The sequence below is a fragment of the Parastagonospora nodorum genome (assembly GCF_000146915.1).
Source record: "Parastagonospora nodorum SN15 chromosome Unknown scaffold_28, whole genome shotgun sequence".
Lineage (NCBI taxonomy): Eukaryota > Fungi > Ascomycota > Dothideomycetes > Pleosporales > Phaeosphaeriaceae > Parastagonospora > Parastagonospora nodorum.
In genome coordinates, this window is record NW_001884576.1 from 370,527 (window position 1) to 389,574 (window position 19,048).

Below are 19,048 nucleotides of genomic sequence, written 5' to 3' on the forward strand. Positions count from 1 at the left end.
AGCCCTTCGAACCCAGAGCCCGCTTGAGCTGTCGTCCGCAACCTCGTTCGTGCTTACAACGTGGCTACAGCGATCCTAGCATTCCTGCCTCAACGACCTTGCCTACCCCACGATCGCATCTCGTCATACGCACCAACACAGGTGCGCTTCAGAGTACCTTCAACGATGAAGCTTCCGCCAATCGCCGTGGCCTGCCTGTCTGCCCTCGCCATCGATTCCTGCTCCAACGTCATCGCACAACGACTCAAAGCGTGGAATGAGTCGAAACCCTTCGTATTCGACCGAGTTCTCTTCTTCCAGTTCGCCTTTATGGTAGCCCTTACGGCACCCATTAATTACCATTGGCAATGCTTTTTGGAGCGTGCCTTCCCGGGCTGGAAAACAGCGAAGCGACAGCGACTTCTTGAGGCTGGCGAGGAGGAAAAGGGCATTCTCTTAAAAGAGGACGGCGAAGACAAGAAAATGATAGAGGAGGATGTTAGGGTCAGGGACTGGTGGAACATTTTCAGGAAATGGTTCACTGACTGCATCACCATGGGCGCCCTGTTGAACCAGTCCATGTTCCTCATCCTGATGGGTCTTCTCAAACACAAGACAATGGCATTGATCATTCAAGACTTCCGTAACGTAAGTTGGTCACACCATTCAATTGCACGATCGCGGTTGCTAATGGCGATTGTAGGAGCTCATCGGGCTTATTGTCGATTCATACAAAGTCTGGCCGATTGCCAACTTCTTCTCCACGACATACTTTCCAGTCGAAAAGCGTATGATCTTCCTCAGCTTCTGTGGGCTGTTATGGAACATTTACCTTTCTTTAGTAGCGGCTCGACTATAGGCTCCAACCATGTAGAATTATTTGGGAACGCAAACAAACGCTTTCGTTCATACTTCGCGTGACACTCTCTTCCAAGCCTCCATGATCGCTGCCCAGTATTTTGCTTCGTCCTCGCGTATATGCCCACAGTGTGGACTTTTCTCAAATACCACCCTCTGAACATCCCAGCCTTTCGATTCAGCAATGTCGGCATGCTCTTCCACCTCCTCAAATCCAACCATCTGGTCTGCACGACTATACAGATAGACCCTGGGTACAGTCTTATCAAAGATGGCTGTATCGTTCAGCTCTCGACACAAGATGACCATCTTGTTCTCTTTTCGCTTTGCAGTCCATACAACAAAAGTACAGATAAGCAGTAAATGGACAAGAATGCCTCCGAACCATGTCCAAAACACATCCTTTGGCAGCGACGCCGAAATTGCCGCATGCGACTTCATCCAGGGTCCTTTGGTAGGTGACGAGTCAAGGATTTGGAGTCGCATGGGCATCACCATTGCGTACTGTGCCTTCCACGCCTTCGCAAACTCATTCACTTGCGAACCACCCCCGTTACTGAAACTGTGCACAAGCACCTCGCCGCCACTCTTCACGTGCTCGTTCAACAAATCCATTGCAGGCTTGAGCAGAGGGGCATATTCTTTCGTTCTCCTAAACATGTCTCGTGTGAAACAACGCACAAGCAAAATCTGGGAATTGTTGAAGAGCATTTGGTACGAAGTCGTGTATTTGGTTATGTGCTTAGCGGCAGCGGAGTTCCAGGCAAATATCAGAATGAGCGGCGGTTTCTCTTGGCTGTGAGACAGGTACGTTGGTGATGTCCACACGTAAGTGTTGTGGCCGATTTTCTGGAAGTCTGAGAGCGGTTTGGTGGGGATTTTCGGAGACGTTGCGATAGAGGGCTCCATGACTATCTAGATCTGATGTTCAAGAATGTAGAGTTTGGCAGACGTTTGTGAAGTCTTGAATGGTATAGATATGCAAAGTGACATTCGCAAGCATTACTTGTTCAGTCTGTTTATTTGGCCGCAACCGAGGCAATCCGAGGTCGACCTGATTGGGTGTGCGGCCACGTGCGATCTTGGACGCGAACAAGCATGTGCACAGTTCGCATTTCTCGTTTGGCTCTCCCATTTTTGACACCACCTCTGCCCTATTTGCGGAACTGCATGCCGCGGGTACTCTTCTCATCGCGTTCCTATTCACCGATAGCGAAACTGTCGATGCTTTTGCCACGTGGATCACGAGATAAAAGTTGCCATTGCTCCTCCAATCCTGAGTGTGATAGGATAGATATCACTAATTGAACGATCATTCATCTCTACAATAGCGCATGCACTATATGATTATCATCATGCGACGAGGCCGCCCGATATTGGAGCTGTGACTGAACTACCTAGGTACTCATTTATCCTCCACATTCATCAGCCCCGCCAAACCCAAGTGCTTGCTTATGACTTGAATTTCCATCAGCGCTTCCCTCTCAAGTATGTCCGATAGGCGAGGGTGATCGAAGACAACACAGCGCCAGTCTGCGCCGTCTTAGCAACAGCAATCGAGCCGGCTCCACCCATGGCAGCACTCTGAAGTGTCGCGAACAGACTTCCAGGCTCGATGCGGCCGTTCCGGCTCATGTAAGTCGAGGCAGGCCAATCTGAAAGTTTTAGATCTCGTGTGGGGGGTTCGCGGAAGAAGGATGTCACTGACGTGGACCATCGGTCCTGAAACCTAGGCTGAAGAGGGTTGGTATTGTTGCTACCATGGGATAAAAGACAATCAGTCCATTCAGAATGTGGGTTGTGGTCTGGTATGGGTGGACCTTCACCCAGCCTTGTGCTGCTCTGAGGACAGACATGTCTGCTTTGGAGGTTTTTGGTATGATCCGTTCGCGCGTGAGCACTGCTTTTGGCCAAGTATTAATTACCGTCTTCTTATACTTGCAATAACGACGATCAAAGAGTCGGTTACAATGTTAGTTACACCGTCTTAGAGCGGGTTGATTCTAAAAAAAGCATGTTGGGGTGAAGACCAGGATTAACGTCCTCCTACTGGAGCATGGCTAAAGGCGGCGCTTGCAGCAAGCCCCATAGGGCACAGCAAATCGTTTGTGTCGCATTCACTGACGCCAATCCCACAGCCCAAGCAACAGCAGAAGACGCCACAGCCCCTACTTGAGCAGCGCCAGCAGCAAAGCTCGCACCGTATCCACCCATAGAAGCGCTTTGCAGTGTCGCGTAAAGTCCACTCGCTGGTACGAATGCAAAGTAGCCCATCACCCCACTCGCTACCGTCCCTGAGGCATGTCAATAAGTTCACAAATGATCGGCCAACTAGCATAGCGCAGGCCGGCATGGGACAAGAATTGACCGACCAGCACCTGGTCCGATTGTACTGAAGCCAAGTGCACTGAATATCGGAACAGTGATTGCGCCAGGGGTGCAAAGAACCAATCCGTTGATGGCGTGAATGGCGGTTTCATATGGATGTTTAGCTATCCAATCGAGGAGAAATTGAGGTAAAGGTAATGTGAAATTCATGGTGGCTATCTTTTGGGCGGTAACTGGGTAGGTTCGGTCTCGAGGTTGTTGTTATCGCTGAAGGTATCGAGCGGCACTCATATTGCTAGATCAACGCGTAAAAGGCGTGCATGAGCTACCTTGACATCGAGAGTGTGTATTTGTGGCATTGCTTTAGAGGATTGCGAATATGTCCACCATCCAGTAATCGATGTTCTCTAGGTTACTATGGACATAATGAGACTTCAAGGTCTCGTCTTCCATGAATGTAATGACAGTGTTCTCATTTCAATCTCCACTGAACATCCTAGTGATCCTCAAGTACACGTTTCATATTCCTCCATCTTCTTGCCGAACTGCTCAACATATAAAATGCTGCCGTCTTCGTTATAGTCGACTCGTTGCTGCTGGTTACTGGCTACGGACGGGTCACCGTCCAGGTAGTTCAAAGGTTCAAAGCGCATCGCGGAGCGTGTGGATGAGAACATGGTTGTAGGTAAGTCACCTGTATGCGGCATGTGATGCATGCCCAGATTGAACCATATCACTCTGTCCAGTGGTCAGCGATATTTTTTTCAAGGACTAGATAAAGAGGGACGTACAAATCTTGCTGCTCGATTAACTCCTCGTCGAGAAATTTGCCAAAATCTACCAATGGATCTTCGGGTGCGTACTGATTGTACGAATCTGCTGCACGTGGCTCAGTATGCTTCTGATTGGTAACATAGAAGTCATGTGTAGCGTATGCTGCGGCTCTTCCGGTGTCGGTAGCATTGACTGCAGTGAGATGCGTCGTGCCGGCATTTCGCTTCATCCTGTATCCTGGGTATTCCCCGAAGCGGTTTGGTGTGTCTTTATTCACAATTGCGTACATAGTTGCATCATTTTCAGACCAATTAATACTGCTTTCAGTGGCCAGGAAGCTTCTTGGCGCTTTGAACGTGTTGTAGGATCTTCCATTCGACCAGGGATAAGTAGTGGTTGTAGGCACTATGTCGATCTTCTGAATGCTATTTTTCGTTCCCAGTATATCAATATCGGCTTTGAATGTCAGCACATGGTCGTGCAGACTACCAGAAAGATAGTCATGGATATGGAAACCGTAGTCTACATTCCCATCCCAGTACGCGGCGGAGATATAACCTGATGCACGAGCGGAGACCTCGATTGCGCCGTCGTAGAAGAAAGTGTATTCGATCAAAAAATCGTAATTTCCAATCGTGGAGATGGTGCGTATCGTAAAGATGATGTTCCTTGCTACGCTTGTGTGAGGTGCTGCTGGGGAAAACGAGTGTCTGCGGATTGGGAATCCCGCATCAAACTCGAAGATACAGATTGCATCCGCTTGTGTCCTCGTTGCATTGCCTTCCGTGAAGGTTGCATTAATATAAGTAGCATGCGATGGACAATCGTAGCCTCTAATGAGTGGCTGCAGAGTCGACCCGAATCCCGTTTGGCTATCGAAGAATGTTGCCTGCGAGGCAAAGGGGTCGGAGCCGGCGTAATGTGTCAGTGCTGGAAACTAAAGTTAGTGCAATTTCGTGGATAGTATTTCTACCAGCTGCTTACCTTCCTGTAACGAGAGCTCATATATAAGTCTTTTTCCTTTGTATTGCACATCGAAGAGCGACAGACCAAGGTCAAAAGATACAGAAAAGTAGAAAGAGAAGTTCATCCACGATATGTACCCATTTACGGAGTCAATTTTGAACCTCTGGATGCCTTGTGAAATCGAAGTTGGGGGAGGTTGATCGTCCAATGGTAAAGGCGCACCTTGCTGGTTAGTCGACGTCCAATTTCCGTCTACATTCGCATGCGGCCTGATGAATTCCGGGGCGGAAAGAGCGTTCAAAAAAGACTCTGTGCTATCATAGAACTCTCCCAGGGAGTACCAACCAGCTACCTTCCAGTCCTGCCAATCGCGACCGGTCAGATCCAACTTGACAGTGACTCCGAGCGCGAGTAGGGTAGGGCTGCTGGTGAGGTCTGCGTCCGGGTTTGCAAAAAATGCTGCCCATGAGATAGTTCTGTTGTCCTCTTCCCAGAAAGGTACACCGAATCGTACTCCTATAGTTCCTTCTGCGATTGTCTGGTATCGTCAGCTTGTTCTCAATGCAGCAGGAGCCAACGTACTGTGTTCCAAAGCTCACGAGTGATGTTCTCTACATCTGAGCTGATCTTTGTTTGAAACTGCACAGCATCCGAAGCCGAGTATATTGGATGGACCTTAGTGTTGCCTGGATTGTTGTTGTTGAAGGGGTATGTGAGCCGTGCTATGTTTGTGGTATTTGTTGCAGGCAGTGGGCCAACCAGATATTCTTGCCAAAACAAGTCGGTGGAGTTTGTAGCTCCAGTGACCACAGTTGCTCTTGCATAGCGACTAGGGGCTGTCGAGTTGTGGTCAAGGTAGGCAATCACATCTGTCTTGTTGGGATTCTGAAGGGTAATCTGAATTCTAGCTTAGGTTAGCACACAAGGTACGCCACAGATGACTGAAGCATGCTCAACTTACACATAGCTGTCAAAACTATGGATCATCAATATAGTTAGCGCTCCAGCTGGAAGATTCACAGTGGAGTCGATGCTCCTACCTCGAGCCCTGAAAGCCGGACAGGTTGAATTTCCGTTGTATCAAGTCATTCACACCAGAGACTTCATCTTCAGACAGTGCTGCCCAAGAATTCGTATGCGATGCAATCACTTCATTTTCAGAGTTTGACGCAACAGCTTGGGCTGTCACAGATATCGATAGGCTGGCAATGTGTAGCAGGAAAGAAATGTAGTGCATAGTGCCAGATAGGTCGCAATAGTGACTGATACAATTGGTGATCCTCCGAGTGATGTGCGAAACCAGGGTTTTATATGATTTCCCACGTCATAAGGTTCTCGTCGATCTTAGGATTCAGGCAACTTTGAGACGCCTCATCGCTCTAGATGTCGGGCTATACGTCTCTGCAGACAATGAGAATGTTGATTCTGAAGCGCGTATGCTCCACCTGCTGCACATTTCAGCCGGCGACCTCGTGTCCCGACGTCAGACCGATACTAGCGACTGAAAGCAGAGAGGGCAAGCGAAGAATCACAGGCTGGAGAGTGCAGAAGGCAAAGCCACATACTGCACGCCATGACGAGTGTGTCATCTTCATTTTCCGGGGTAGAGGGCCCAGCCAATCAGCGTGGATCTGAGCTTGTATCTGTCAGGGATTAGAGGCGCTAATTCTAAAAGTTGAGCCCAATGCGAGCATAGCTAGCCACGAATTGCATTTACCTGGGGGCGTGGACCAGATGGAACACGTTCCTAGAAGCATAAACTCAGCCGTTCACTGTGTCCAGACGGCAAGTACAAAGATCCCGCAAAAGGAGCACATCCTTGCCAGTCATTGAGACCGTTTCCATGTATTTTCAAGCTAAGCATTCAGTCCAAAGCTTATTCCCAAAACATTGCAGTCCAGACGTACATGAAAAAGGGACCTCGAGGCATCCTGGTATTCTGGCATTAGCTTGTCCATCCAAGAGCCTGACTGTGTACGTTCCATGCACTAATGACGGTCCTGAGACACTGGTTGCAATCTCTCATAGGTCCACCTGCAGTATAGTTGCCATCGATACCGTTGGTATATGTAGCTCGGGATCTCCGTTGTCTAAGTCCCCATGTCAATTGGGCCAACCCATGTCTCTCCTCTGCTCTCAAAAATGGTGGCGCACGACCTGGAGGAAGCCACAGAAATATTGTTCTCGTGATTACGTCATGCGTTGCATCCGTAAATGTTAGAAAGGTGCGATTTCTTGATTGTTGCATCTGGGCTTAGTTCACGATAGGAGCAGAAACATCTTCTCAAATTCACCTCGTCCATGAAGATTTCTATGCGCACCCAATCCATCCCAGAATGCTTTAGCGTGTATATGAGTGGGTTTGCAATGTTACCAGTTATCGTGTGGCGCCTCATGTTCCCAATGCGTCGTGCCACGTCGTAAAAGATTGTTCTCGACGTTCCGGGGGTAAGCGGACGCCGATCGGGGGTGTACAATCGAATACGTACAGACGCGGCGCGCTCCATGCGGGCGCCCAAAAATATCGACTGCAATCACAGCGCATTAAAGAAGTGGGTCGAGCGATCTAAGTATAAACATGAAATTTGGAGAATCAGTCGTCCTCGTTGAATTGATCGTAGGAAATCTTGATTGTTCATGATGAAGAGCTGTACCTCTGCTTCATCTTCTAGAGCTTAGTATAGCAAACAGCCTGCTATCTAGCATATGATTAAGTTGTCCTGTGCGCCATTTAGCGCAGATCCAAACGGAAGTGCCTCGCTGGAATGGGATGGTATGCGGTCACCAAGCCGTGATGTCGTCGACTTCGGCCTCGCCGAAGGTGCTGGTTTTGGTGGCTGTTAAGCTAGATTCCGACGTGACAGTGTCAGAGACAGGACTTCTGTTCGTGATGTCAGGTAGGACCTCCTTCAGAAACGTAGTCAGGTGTCTGTTGACTTGTTCAAACTCGAGCAGGAAAGCATCGTGACCATCCGGTGAGTCAATTGTTTTCAATGTTGCATTAGGTATATGAGCTGCAAGCTCTTGCTGCTCTGCAAACGTGAACAGCCCATCAGATTGAATGCCCAACACGAGTGTGGGTTGCTCAATGAGGGAGAGTGCATGATGGAGTGCAGACACCGGGTCCAAGGACTCTAAATCTTGACCCTCAGGATAGCGATGCCGCGAGATATCATGCGTGTCTAGCTTGCGTGTAATCGCAATGTAACAGTTGGCATCGAAGCGTTTGATGAATTTTTCCCCCTGGTAGCGTAGATACGATTGCGCAGAGAAATAATGAGGCGCTAGTCGCTTTGCTGAAGGCGTGATTTTGCTGGTCCCATCTGCTTTGGTCTGGGTGTGAGGAGGAGGTGTTGAAGGATTCGAGGCATCATGGAACTCGAGATCGGCCTGAGCTGCTGCAGCTGACGTACCAAGGCTTGCCAGTGTAGCACTGCTATTCGACCTGGATGTTGCTCGGGGTGAGCCTGCATGCTTGTGACCATCATTATGAATTGCCCAATGCTCATGGGAAGAATTTGATACCATGGAAGGTCGAGGAACCGCGTTGATGCTTTGTTTTTTGGACAGATCCGGGGTATTGCGACCAAATCGAGATTCGAATGAGTCGCGGCTCCGATAGGTTAGAAGAGCTGACATGCGCGCCGCCCCGAGGCCTGTCGACGGCGGGTCTTCGAATGTGTAATAACCGTCGTCGTACTTCGGATCACTGTATATGCTCTGACGCTGTGCCTCGCCCCAGCTGATTCCCCACGCGCTGTAACGGGCTGAAGTAGCAATGGGAATGATACACTTGACGTAGTCCCTTCCGAAATAAGCAAACTCGAGGACGAGCATGCCCCCCATGGAGCCGCCAATGACAGCTGCGATCTGTTTTACCCCAAGATCATCTAGGACAAGCTTGAAAATGCTGTTGAAGTCAGCCTGTTCTATCGTATCCCCGCCTTTCACCTGCCTGACTCACTTGACATCGTCTCTGACGGTTGTCAATGGGAACTCGGGCCCGTACAAACCCAAAGAGGCATCGCCATCTTTGGCCGTGACTGGACTCGCACTGCCGTACGGACTTCCAAGACTATTCATACACACGACGAAGAATCTGGAGATGTCAAACGCCTTGCCAGAGCCACCCAAAAGCGGTCCCCACCAGTCTCCCACGTCTGCGCTCCCAGTAAGGGCGTGACATATGACCATGGCATTGTCACCGCTGGGCGCAAGTGTGCCGTAAGTCTTGTATGCGACGGGTACATTGTGTAACACGCCACCGGATTCGAGATCGACTTGGGGGATAACGGCGAAGGATTGATCGGGTATGAGCCCACTGAACGGGTTCTCGGGCTGCGCATATACTCTCTCTGTGCATGGTTAGCCGATACTGGTCTCATAACGACAAGCGCGAGGATAATTTCCGTTCAGAAGGACTTTGATCGCTATGCGCGCGACAGTGATGACAGTCGTGCGCACGCCACCACATTTGGTTAACCACAGCACCAATCGCAGGCACAAGAAGGCTCGAATCGCAAAGTGTGTGCTTCAAGTGCAAACGTGAAGGGATACTTACTGTACTTTGTTTGCTCGTCGCGTGGCGCTGAGCTATCAGGTACTGTGCCGGCCATGCCTATGGTAATTGAGCGAGTTGGGGAGATGACTGCTTCCTGTGCAGCTTGCGCGATGGTGTTGACAGTCTACTCATTATTTGGGGAGTCATGTGGAGTAGTGTTGATAGCACGTCAAAGGCCCCCACTAAATTGTTGCGCGAACGCGGACAGCGGGCGTAGTGGGGCAAGAGCGAGGCCTAGCTTGACCTTTTTAGAACACTATTACTTTGTACCTGGGTGTAATTATTAGGTAATCAAAGGAAAACGAACACACTTAATTTTTGAAGAATCCCTATGGATCAAATGGAGAGAACGCCAAGGGAAAACAAACCGGAACTACGTTTTACCGGTCGTCGGTCGTCGGTCGTCGGAGATTGAAGCTACTGTAGCTACGTCAGCTTCCACGTTGCATCTTCCCCACGCCATTGGCTGCTCCACAGCTACCGCCATCTTTCACTCTCTATTTCTCTTTGTCGCGTGAGGTCGCGTTGCTTGAGCGATCAGCTTCATCTGTCAATGTCTGCAGCGCTCGAGAGGTAGCACGTGTCATTTCATGCCTGTTCCGCCATGTCGAACCGCGCTTTTGATACCACCAAGCTAGGCTCGGGCTATGGCTTCGAATCGCATCCAAAGAAGGCGGTGCAAATGCCTCCAACGTGGGCGCTAGTGCTTGCGCTTGCCTCCATGCTGGTGGCCATGGGCTTCTGGGTAGGCTCGAATGTCCTGCGACCCTGTGCATGAGCATTGTTAACGCGAAGTCACCACGTAGATCTACATTGCGCTTAACCTGCTTGCGCCAACACCTCGAGAACCCCGCCGGTCTGAAAAGCAATATACAACCATTCTGCCCGACGGATCGCGAAGTGCACCCAAAGCGCTTCCATGCTGGCTAGACAAATGGGCCGCCGAGAAGGAAGCCGCAAAACGCGAAGCGGCGAAGCAGCCTGGTACCAAGACTATCGTGCCTCCTCGGATGCCAATTGAGCCGCCAGAGTTGTTTATGAGCGTTGTTGTACCGGCATACAATGAGGAAGAGCGGTTGGAAGGCATGCTGGAAGAGGCGGTCAATTTCCTGGAGAGCGAATATGGCGCGGCGCACGAAGGAGAGAAAGGCGCAGCCAAAGACAAGGGCTGGGAAATTCTCATCGTCAGCGACGGAAGCAAGGACAGGACAGTAGACAAGGCCTTGGACTTTGCGAAGGAGCATCAGCTTAGCCAGCACCCGGTGCCGAAGCCCGGCCCGTGGTCGGATAAAGGAGGCGCCAAAGCATCGCATTCGACACACATACCGCATGGCAGTATCCGCGTCATCACCCTAGAAGAAAATCGAGGCAAAGGCGGTGCAGTGACGCATGGAATGAGGCATGTTCGCGGGCAGTACATTGTCTTCGCCGACGCGGACGGGGCTAGTCGATTCGACGATCTCGGCAAGATGGTTGAAGGATGTAGGAAAGTAGAGGACAAGTATGGGCGCGGCGTTGCCATTGGCAGCAGGGCCCATCTTGTCGGTAGCGAAGCGGTTGTGAAGGTATAACAACTGCCAACATCATGTCATGAAGGAACCTCTACTAACCTCCACCAGCGCTCGAAGCTCCGCAACTTCCTTATGCACTCTTTCCACATTCTCCTTCGCGTCATGACACCGCCCGCGACTGCTCGTATAAAAGACACACAGTGTGGCTTCAAGCTCTTCTCGCGACCCACTCTGCCATACATCATCCCATACATGCACTCGGAAGGCTGGATATTCGATGTCGAAATGCTCATGCTTGCCGAGAGTGCTGACATTGCTATGGCCGAAGTTGCGATTGGCTGGAAAGAGGTCATGGGCAGCAAGCTCAATGTTGTCTGGGACAGCATCGGCATGGCGTGGGGCTTAGCCCTATTGCGAGCATGTTGGCTATTGGGTATATACAAGCGAGATTAGAGCACAGGACGAGATATCCAATGCCTTTCTAGACCAAGACCTGCCATTTACGTATCCTGAACATCTAAGAAAACTTCACAATCCACCCATCACCGATCCTCTGCCCCTTTGCATTCACGCCACCCCAGAACACTACGCTATGCCCGTTTTCCATAACATCCGCTCCAAAGAATGCTCTTGGTCCGGGATGAAGTTTACCGTCTTCTTCTCCCAGTTGCTTTTCAGATGGCAGCTGTACGACGGCCTCGGCCCAAGCGAGATGACCGGTCTCAGCGCCAATTGCATGTCGAATGGCATCCTTGATCTTTGCTGGCTTGATGGCGTTCTTCAACGACCATGCAGGTTTCGCGTCTACGTCGCTTGATGGAATTTGTAAAGCCCAAGTGTCGCTAAATTGCGTGAGATTTTCCTTGTCCTTTGCTTCATCCATCATTAGTGACTCCGTCCTGGAAAGTGATTCGTCTCTTGCCCCGAGTAAGTACACCATGTAATTCCGTCCCCAGCCAGTGGTAAGTGGGAGGAAAGCTCCGTCATGGCGGGCTCTGGGGCCAGGCGCCAGCGGATTTGCCGGAAACGTGAATGAGTCCCAGGTCATCTCTTTGATGGGTGATGAGACCCCGAGATGGTGTAGTTGACCACTAACGGAGTCTTTCGCTGAGATGAGGTACAATTGACCATTCGCCAGTGCTGCGTTCGTGGTTGCCACTGGTGCGGTAGGTAGCTGTGTCCAGGCCTTGGAGGCAACGTCAAAAGTCCAGAGATCCGATGCAGCATCTCCAGTCGCGTCTACACCACCGTAAAGGACTATGCTTCCATCATGATCGAAAAGTTTTGCATTTCGTCGCGGACCTGGTGCACTGTCTGTCTTGGTCGACGATAGCAAGTCCCAAGCCTTTCGCTCGGGATTGAACAACCACAAGGACGAGGCCTCGTCAATGAGGTCGTTCTTATCATTGCTGCCACCGTATATGGCAACATTTCCATGGAAGGCGCACGCCGTATGGTTGGTTCGTGAGACAGGAACTTCTCCGCCTTCAGTGGTAGGCAATGCAGGTATTAGTCCGTAATCCATGTCTGGTTTCCCAGTATGCTCAACCGTGACTGCGTGCATGTCGTTGCTGGCAAGCAAGTTCTCAGCGGTAGTGCCGCCAAAGACATAAGCTTTGTTGTTGACTATCGTCAACGTGTGGTGCGATCGCGCTAGTGAACGCCTAATGCTGTCAGTCTGGCAACTTACCATTTCCACCACACGCACTTTGTGTGATCATCTGATGCTGTAGCAATTCGCGTGAAGGTAGCTTTCAACGGTAAGGTTGGCTTCGATACAAGATATGCTGCGTAACCTGCTTGGGCGCCATGCTCAATAACCTCCGAGGCAAGATACGCGCCTGCTGCGATTTCTGCCATGATTGGTACAAGAGAGATAGTGGACCGGGCCGATGGGAAAGTCTGGGCAGAAAGGTGTGTTAGTGTTGTAGCGACAATGGCCAGCTAATGAGGGGCGAACGACTTTTGTGGTAGGAGCGCGTGCGCTGGGTATGGATGACGTAGCTACTGATTCATACTGTGTGTGTTACCAACGATGGGACACAACAACCACGAATTTACAATGCATCTTCTTGGAAGCTACAGCCACACAGGTTGGTCGGCCCCAAGCGGCTTAGGCATCTCATTCCACCCTACTGTGACGCCAGCGATGCTGGCTGCATGTCGAACAGCACGCAATTCCCCAAAGCCTGTCTGCCTTGTTTCGAGATATTGGGTCACATCCTCTGGGTGTTTCCTCTCAAATCCGCTCTTGCCTGCGAATTGGCCTAACGATCGAAGATACTTCATTACCCCCGCCAAAGAAGTCGTTACTTCGTACGCGCCGCCGTCGATCGCGCGTTTGTATAGGGCCGCGAGAATGCCAGTTGCTAGGAGATACCCAGCGCCATGGTCGAGTGCCTGACATGGCAACACACGAACTGCCTCGCCTGTGCCATGCTGTCTGGCGTCTTCAACATTAAGACCAGAGCATGTTTGCACCAAAGAATCAAAGCCACGGCGCTGCGACCACGGCCCATCTGACCCGTACGCGTTCAAACTCGCCATGATCATATTGGGATTCAATAGAAGGAGCTCTGTAGTAGAGAGGCCCTGTGCGGCAAGGCTTCCGGGGCGGTAGCTCTGGATGAAGACATCTGCAGTCCGCAATAGTTCGAGAAGTTTGGTCTTGTCTTCGAGTCTTTTGATATCCAATTGAACTGTGCGCTTCCCTCTTGACAGGTCGATATCTAAGTCGGGCAGATCTGGCAGTGTCGGAGATGTGATCCAAATTACGTCGGCTCCGTGTGCTGCTAGAGTTTTGCCTGCGACCGGAGCAGCTATAACTCGGCTCATCTCAACGACGCGGACACCTTGAAGACATCTATCGCTGAAGGTCGTGCATCTTTGTGGTAGATAGGGCATCGAGTGTGCCACCTGATTAATTGCGACAGGGAAGTCTATGAGGGCTTTCGCTTGTGGCAAAGCGTCCCATTCTTCGAAAGAGCGCAATGCAGCTACAACTGCACCTCCTCTAGCAGCTTCTTCTTCGAGATGAGTCGAGGTCCATTGCAGCACCTTCCTCGCTACTTCTTCCCTTGAAGCGCTGGATTGAAGGCCTAGTATTCGTAAGGCACTATCGCAATGGTTGGGGAACGAATCATGCATTCGTATGTACCCGTCCGCGGTTTTATGCAAGCCGCCAATGGAGCCCCAAGTAGAAGGGGCGGGTTTGCCATTGAGCAAGTAGATTCGCTCAGACTTGAACTCCACACAGGCATGCTCGGCTTCTACAGTCACCCTCGGCACTGTACACTGTTGACGATAAGATTGGAAAAGGGCCGCTGCAAGCGCTGAAAGAGCGATGGTACTCTGGGCAAGATGCTCCACTTTGAAGGACGATGGGTAACACCCTGCTTCGTCCGAAATATCAAGAGCATCTAAAGCAGTACCAGGAAGGCCAAGAATTTCTGTCCAAATGTGCGCAATAGAATTCCTGGGCGTGAAAGAAGACCGATCCATTATCTCGTTCTTGATCCGACTGGTTGAAAGATTGGAGTTGGGCTTCGGAGTGTCTGGTATACTGATGGGGCGGGGTAGCCGATTCTGGGACACCTTCAAAGTGACCGGGATGCCATAAACGGACCGCCAATGAATGGCCCTAGCGCAAGTACTTAGCTTCAAGGATTAAAGCTTCACTTCTAGCCTGCGGAAAGCATCGCTTCGATAGCTTGTATCAACTTCCTCTAGTCAGCCGACTTAGCTAGGCATGTGAAATACGCCGGGAAGGGCGATGGAAAAGATGTACTATTATGACACCCTTACTCTACTGCGTTGTATGCATCTGCTGCTTTTAGCATGATTCTACTTTTCCCTGAAATAACTATGACACCCTTATGAATGAGAAGCCGTGATTGAAGGGGGCATTTACGTGGATCCTTGCGCTACAGTGACAGTACGGCATGATATTGCACGGCATAAAAATCAACAACAGGAGCTCACGATTTATGACAAAGATGGGAAGCACGGTCACACATTTCGCTGATAGTAGGGCAGCGTTTATTTTTCCATCAGAGGCATTCGATTTAGTGAATGAGTATGTATCTCCGCTGAAGTACTGGAGTGTCAATGAACAGGTCTATCTCCTTTGACCTACTACTCAACGTTCTAATATCGTGGGTCTGAAATCGAAGTGGTCAGTGACAAATTGGTAGTACGTGGCTCTTATGACTGTGCGGTGGGGAATTCACTGACTTCATGTCACCTATTTCAAATTCAAAGTAACGATAACCTCGATCGACCCCCAGATTCTCTCAAACGCAGGATTCAATCCCCAAAACTCTCTAGTATCGCCATTCTGCGCCTCAGACACAAGTGTCAAAGACTTTTCATGCAAAAATCGTGCTCCTACAAATTGATGACTTTAGCTCCTCATCATAACACACACGCGGAAGAGATGTACGTTGCGCATGCGTCTTCCACCAATTATAAATCATTAACATCATGCAGTGCACGGCGATACGCGCATCATCTCCAGACAGGTCGCCAGATCCAACGTACAGACACGTTAGGTGTACGCACAAATCTATCCGCCACACTCACTAAGAGGAACGTGTTAGTCCACAATACCATCTACGGCCAGAAGCCAGCCGCAAGATTCTTATGTGAGACATGGCTCGACGGGGTCGTAGAAGCAATGAGCCACAGCGAGCTCGAGCACCCACCGCCTGCTCCATGGGATCTTGAGGCACGTACAGAGGAAATTAGGGTCAACCCCGAAGACCGCCCAGCAGATGAGTGGGACAGTATAATTCGTCGAAATGGTGTCAGGTATCGTGATCGAAGGATACACAGAGATGCATGTGGCAACATGAGTGAAAGATGAGGCGGAAATTGAAAAGAGAATCACATGTCTATGATATGTACAAGGAGCCAATAGAATGACCATGAAGCTTCACCAAGGAATATATATAGGCGCATCATAAATTGGAGTTCAAGCTTTCCATGCTCGTACGTCTTTGCTTCTACTCGGTTCCGTCACAAATTGCCTTCGCCCACGCATCTCTTCAACGGGAAGGTGTCACCGACGCATAGGCTAATGACCCCATCAACCCATTCCATGGCATCGAACTTCTTGGTGTCAAATGAATCAGCTTGATAAGGTGTCAAAGTGCCGTCACCGCCTATGCTGCCCGTCCAGACATTGCCACTAGCGCGGTTGGTCCAAGGGTTGCTGACAAAAGCGCCGTATTTTCCCTCGGGCACATCGGCTCGGAAAAGCTGACTCTGTTCACTTGTCCACGAGTGGGTGTAGTCGGTACTCATTGAGGCACTGAGGAAGTCTTTGATGAGTGTGAGGTCAACGCCGGCGCCAACCGAGATTGAATTGCCAATTGAGTAGCCAGAAGAGACGGAGATTGACGTGGGTGCGCCTTTGACGACTTGACTCATTTGAACGTCCCATCCCAAAAAGCGAGAGTTCGGGTTGGGAATGATGATTGAGTCATCGCGCTTCCGTAGCCGTGACAAGGGTGCAGCCGCTTGCTTGCCAGCGTAGGTGGTGAGATTGTCTTCGAGGTAACTGGGCTTTGGTGGTGCAACGGCAGCATTGCGTGCGTCTTCTAGTTCCTTCAAGACCGAGCGCTTCATGACCGAGAGACGCCCTTTTCCATAAAGAATGACTTCGTCGACGCCGACAAGGACGGGAGCTGGAGCAGCTGATACAAAAGCGAGACCGGAAGCAATAATCAAAGCCTGCGCTGCTTGAGTTGAGAAAAGCATGGTGTTTGTGAAAAGAGTGATGATGCGAGTTGGTAGAGACTGTGAAGATGTGCCTGAGGAATGATATCAACGAAAGTACTCTGGCACCGCGGTTGATATACAACATTAAAGACTCGTCATCTCTAAAGGATACTCAAGATCAGGGAAGGAGTGAAGTCGGTCCGAAGGACACACGTGAGAAAGCAGCTTGTACTTGCCAAGCGTTATCGTGAGCACGTTGTCGAACGTGAATGGCTGAACAGCCATGCGGAAATTAACAGGGCTGATCTGGACAAGCTTTCTTTATGCGAAACGTCCACGCATAGAACACCTTACTCGTGCTTAGTGTAAAAACAAAGATAGGCTAAAACGAGACATCGGGCCGTTGCGCATGACAGTCGTGGTAGATTTCGCTGCGCTCGCTAGCAATGCTGATTTGCTCAACGGAAAACAGCAGTATCCATATTTGCCAAGATGGCGTTTCAGGAGACTGTGATGTTCGCCACATTCAGCCCGAAGTTGTGGCGAGTGAGCTTCCGTGCGAACATGCTAATTTAGTACTGCTCGGATACGCTAGAAGCTCATTCTAGAAGGGGTCATTTGGGCTGCTCAAATATCAAGTTAAGCCAGCAGTGTCAATTTCCTCACGCTCCAACTGCACTGCCTCTCTTTCACTACGATCAAGCTCTTAGTTCAATTCGCTTCGTCCAAAGTCTTTCCTCAACAAGACCACAATACTATCACCATGCGCTTCGCGTCCACATCAACAGTGCTTGCACTCCTCGCTATACACGCTCCATTTGTCCAGGCAGACATGCACTCAGCTGCTGTATGCATCGACAAAATCGGAGGCCAGCCCGTCTACAACGAAGCTGCAACACGGGCGGCATGCGAAGCCTACAAGAACAGAAACACTGGTGATGAGCAATGGGATCAATGCCCCGATTGTGAGATGGTAAGTTCAACCTGGAAGTGAAGTAAGAAGTCGAATTGTCAGAGACTGATTGCTGCGTAGGAAGTTATCGGAAACCTGAACGTCTGCCATTCAGAAGAGTGGCATCTTGGCGGAGACGAGATCAACTACTACTGTGATCAGCAAAATGGTGCAGGAAGCATGGCGAACTGAGTAGGATACCTTTAGTCGAATGCACAGATTTGAAACGACTGAAACATGAGATACACACGTAAACACTTTTCTTCTCGATGGATATTCTGTTGAAACAATGCTATTGACTGCACGGAAACTGTTAACATCTCGTGTTCACTCCAAACCCCAGTTGGATAGATGACCACGGGGCCGATTAATGCGTTCAGAGGACAGGGAAGCTCGGGATTTGGAATGACACGATCAATAAGGCTGAATAAGTACCTGCATGATGAATCCACAACCAACCCCGCCCCCTTGCCCGTTGCCCTTGCCCATATGTCGCATGGACTATTTTTGTCTCTATCGCGATGCATGTGCAAATTTGAGCTTGATCGTCTGAATGAAGCTTTCCAAGGCACAGTGAATGCAAACGCCAGGATTTGTGATAACACTGTAAACATCTCATCATTACTCTGGCTCAGAACAGACTACTCGAAGAGAATGGCTCTAGCACTCAACTCCGCAATGTCATCATCTGTCATCCGTGCGTCGCTCCCTTGTCCAGGAAAAGAGCCGCATCGCAACCCCACAAATGGTCTCACCTGTAAGTTGTCGTTGTTACGGACAACGGCAGATCATGGCAAAGAGTTTATCTGGCTTTATTACTGCCAGTGCGATGCTCAAATCCAACAGCGTGCCAAAGCGCAAGCAAGGCTGCGCGTGTTTCATGCCCAAGGATTGAAGTTGAGCAATCTATAGATGTAGACTCGGTTCCGCAAACATATTCGGTGAGATATTGTAGTTTCGGCGCACTGTCTCAGAAGAAAATGGAGAATAACATGTATTTCACACTTGCTGTTTTGCTCCTATGACGACCTGCATGAAAATAATCGTCCTTAGAAACACCGGCAAGCGTTCAAGGCTAGATCTCACGCAAACATTGTATTTCTGCACTTCATTGTAGTATTCAAGGCGAGGATATAGGGCCCGTGTCATCTTCCACGGCGTGAGAGTTACCGTGCGCTTGTTGCAGCTTTCATGATGGCTCTGGAGTATGACGATTACATAGGTACCCCCTTTGCCCAATCGAGTACAATTCTCTACAATACCCTGCAGCCCTAACGAAGAAGGTCGAGAAGCAAGTAAAGCGAGCGGGTGAAGGGTGACCGAAGTTCTGTGGAATATTCCATGACAGACGTTTCAGTTCGTGGATGTACCGTAGGTATATTTAGATGCCCCACAAAG

General features: G+C 50.0%; 12 protein-coding genes across 12 annotated transcripts; 4 read left to right on the forward strand and 8 right to left on the reverse strand.

The window, feature by feature from the left end:
- Window positions 1–165: 165 nt before the first annotated feature.
- Window positions 166–838, forward strand: SNOG_13878 (hypothetical protein; the record flags this gene model as incomplete). The annotated part of the gene is made up of 2 exons (XM_001804027.1): window positions 166–627; window positions 683–838. The coding sequence occupies 2 exons, from the start codon at window positions 166–168 to the stop codon at window positions 836–838; spliced, it is 618 nt and encodes a 205-aa protein (XP_001804079.1).
- Window positions 839–885: 47 nt separating this feature from the next.
- On the reverse strand, window positions 886–1,972 carry SNOG_13879 (hypothetical protein; the record flags this gene model as incomplete). The annotated part of the gene is made up of 2 exons (XM_001804028.1): window positions 886–1,752; window positions 1,844–1,972. The coding sequence occupies 2 exons, from the start codon at window positions 1,970–1,972 to the stop codon at window positions 886–888; spliced, it is 996 nt and encodes a 331-aa protein (XP_001804080.1).
- Window positions 1,973–2,307: 335 nt separating this feature from the next.
- Window positions 2,308–2,693, reverse strand: SNOG_13880 (hypothetical protein; the record flags this gene model as incomplete). The annotated part of the gene is made up of 2 exons (XM_001804029.1): window positions 2,308–2,492; window positions 2,546–2,693. 2 exons carry the CDS (start codon window positions 2,691–2,693, stop codon window positions 2,308–2,310), a joined length of 333 nt encoding a protein of 110 aa, XP_001804081.1.
- A 190-nt stretch (window positions 2,694–2,883) lies between these two features.
- SNOG_13881 (hypothetical protein) lies at window positions 2,884–3,375 on the reverse strand (the record flags this gene model as incomplete). Its single annotated transcript, XM_001804030.1, has 2 exons — window positions 2,884–3,131; window positions 3,210–3,375. The coding sequence occupies 2 exons, from the start codon at window positions 3,373–3,375 to the stop codon at window positions 2,884–2,886; spliced, it is 414 nt and encodes a 137-aa protein (XP_001804082.1).
- Window positions 3,376–3,671: 296 nt separating this feature from the next.
- On the reverse strand, window positions 3,672–6,480 carry SNOG_13882 (hypothetical protein; the record flags this gene model as incomplete). Its single annotated transcript, XM_001804031.1, has 7 exons — window positions 3,672–3,903; window positions 3,957–4,869; window positions 4,924–5,443; window positions 5,488–5,809; window positions 5,867–5,881; window positions 5,946–6,107; window positions 6,401–6,480. 7 exons carry the CDS (start codon window positions 6,478–6,480, stop codon window positions 3,672–3,674), a joined length of 2,244 nt encoding a protein of 747 aa, XP_001804083.1.
- A 1,206-nt stretch (window positions 6,481–7,686) lies between these two features.
- On the reverse strand, window positions 7,687–9,521 carry SNOG_13883 (hypothetical protein; the record flags this gene model as incomplete). Its single annotated transcript, XM_001804032.1, has 3 exons — window positions 7,687–8,815; window positions 8,870–9,260; window positions 9,467–9,521. 3 exons carry the CDS (start codon window positions 9,519–9,521, stop codon window positions 7,687–7,689), a joined length of 1,575 nt encoding a protein of 524 aa, XP_001804084.1.
- A 549-nt stretch (window positions 9,522–10,070) lies between these two features.
- SNOG_13884 (hypothetical protein) lies at window positions 10,071–11,519 on the forward strand. Its single transcript, XM_001804033.1, has 4 exons — window positions 10,071–10,207; window positions 10,266–10,318; window positions 10,383–11,031; window positions 11,086–11,519. Exons 3-4 carry the CDS (start codon window positions 10,477–10,479, stop codon window positions 11,428–11,430), a joined length of 900 nt encoding a protein of 299 aa, XP_001804085.1. The 5' UTR covers window positions 10,071–10,207; window positions 10,266–10,318; window positions 10,383–10,476; the 3' UTR covers window positions 11,431–11,519.
- SNOG_13885 (hypothetical protein) lies at window positions 11,495–12,698 on the reverse strand (the record flags this gene model as incomplete). Its single annotated transcript, XM_001804034.1, has 2 exons — window positions 11,495–12,603; window positions 12,668–12,698. 2 exons carry the CDS (start codon window positions 12,696–12,698, stop codon window positions 11,495–11,497), a joined length of 1,140 nt encoding a protein of 379 aa, XP_001804086.1.
- Window positions 12,699–13,014: 316 nt separating this feature from the next.
- SNOG_13886 (hypothetical protein) lies at window positions 13,015–14,478 on the reverse strand (the record flags this gene model as incomplete). Its single annotated transcript, XM_001804035.1, has 1 exon — window positions 13,015–14,478. The coding sequence occupies one exon, from the start codon at window positions 14,476–14,478 to the stop codon at window positions 13,057–13,059; it is 1,422 nt and encodes a 473-aa protein (XP_001804087.1). The 3' UTR covers window positions 13,015–13,056.
- Window positions 14,479–15,993: 1,515 nt separating this feature from the next.
- SNOG_13887 (hypothetical protein) lies at window positions 15,994–16,983 on the reverse strand (the record flags this gene model as incomplete). The annotated part of the gene is made up of 2 exons (XM_001804036.1): window positions 15,994–16,776; window positions 16,912–16,983. The coding sequence occupies 2 exons, from the start codon at window positions 16,981–16,983 to the stop codon at window positions 15,994–15,996; spliced, it is 855 nt and encodes a 284-aa protein (XP_001804088.1).
- A 478-nt stretch (window positions 16,984–17,461) lies between these two features.
- On the forward strand, window positions 17,462–17,842 carry SNOG_13888 (hypothetical protein; the record flags this gene model as incomplete). The annotated part of the gene is made up of 2 exons (XM_001804037.1): window positions 17,462–17,671; window positions 17,732–17,842. 2 exons carry the CDS (start codon window positions 17,462–17,464, stop codon window positions 17,840–17,842), a joined length of 321 nt encoding a protein of 106 aa, XP_001804089.1.
- A 486-nt stretch (window positions 17,843–18,328) lies between these two features.
- On the forward strand, window positions 18,329–18,787 carry SNOG_13889 (hypothetical protein; the record flags this gene model as incomplete). The annotated part of the gene is made up of 2 exons (XM_001804038.1): window positions 18,329–18,407; window positions 18,768–18,787. 2 exons carry the CDS (start codon window positions 18,329–18,331, stop codon window positions 18,785–18,787), a joined length of 99 nt encoding a protein of 32 aa, XP_001804090.1.
- Window positions 18,788–19,048: the final 261 nt, after the last annotated feature.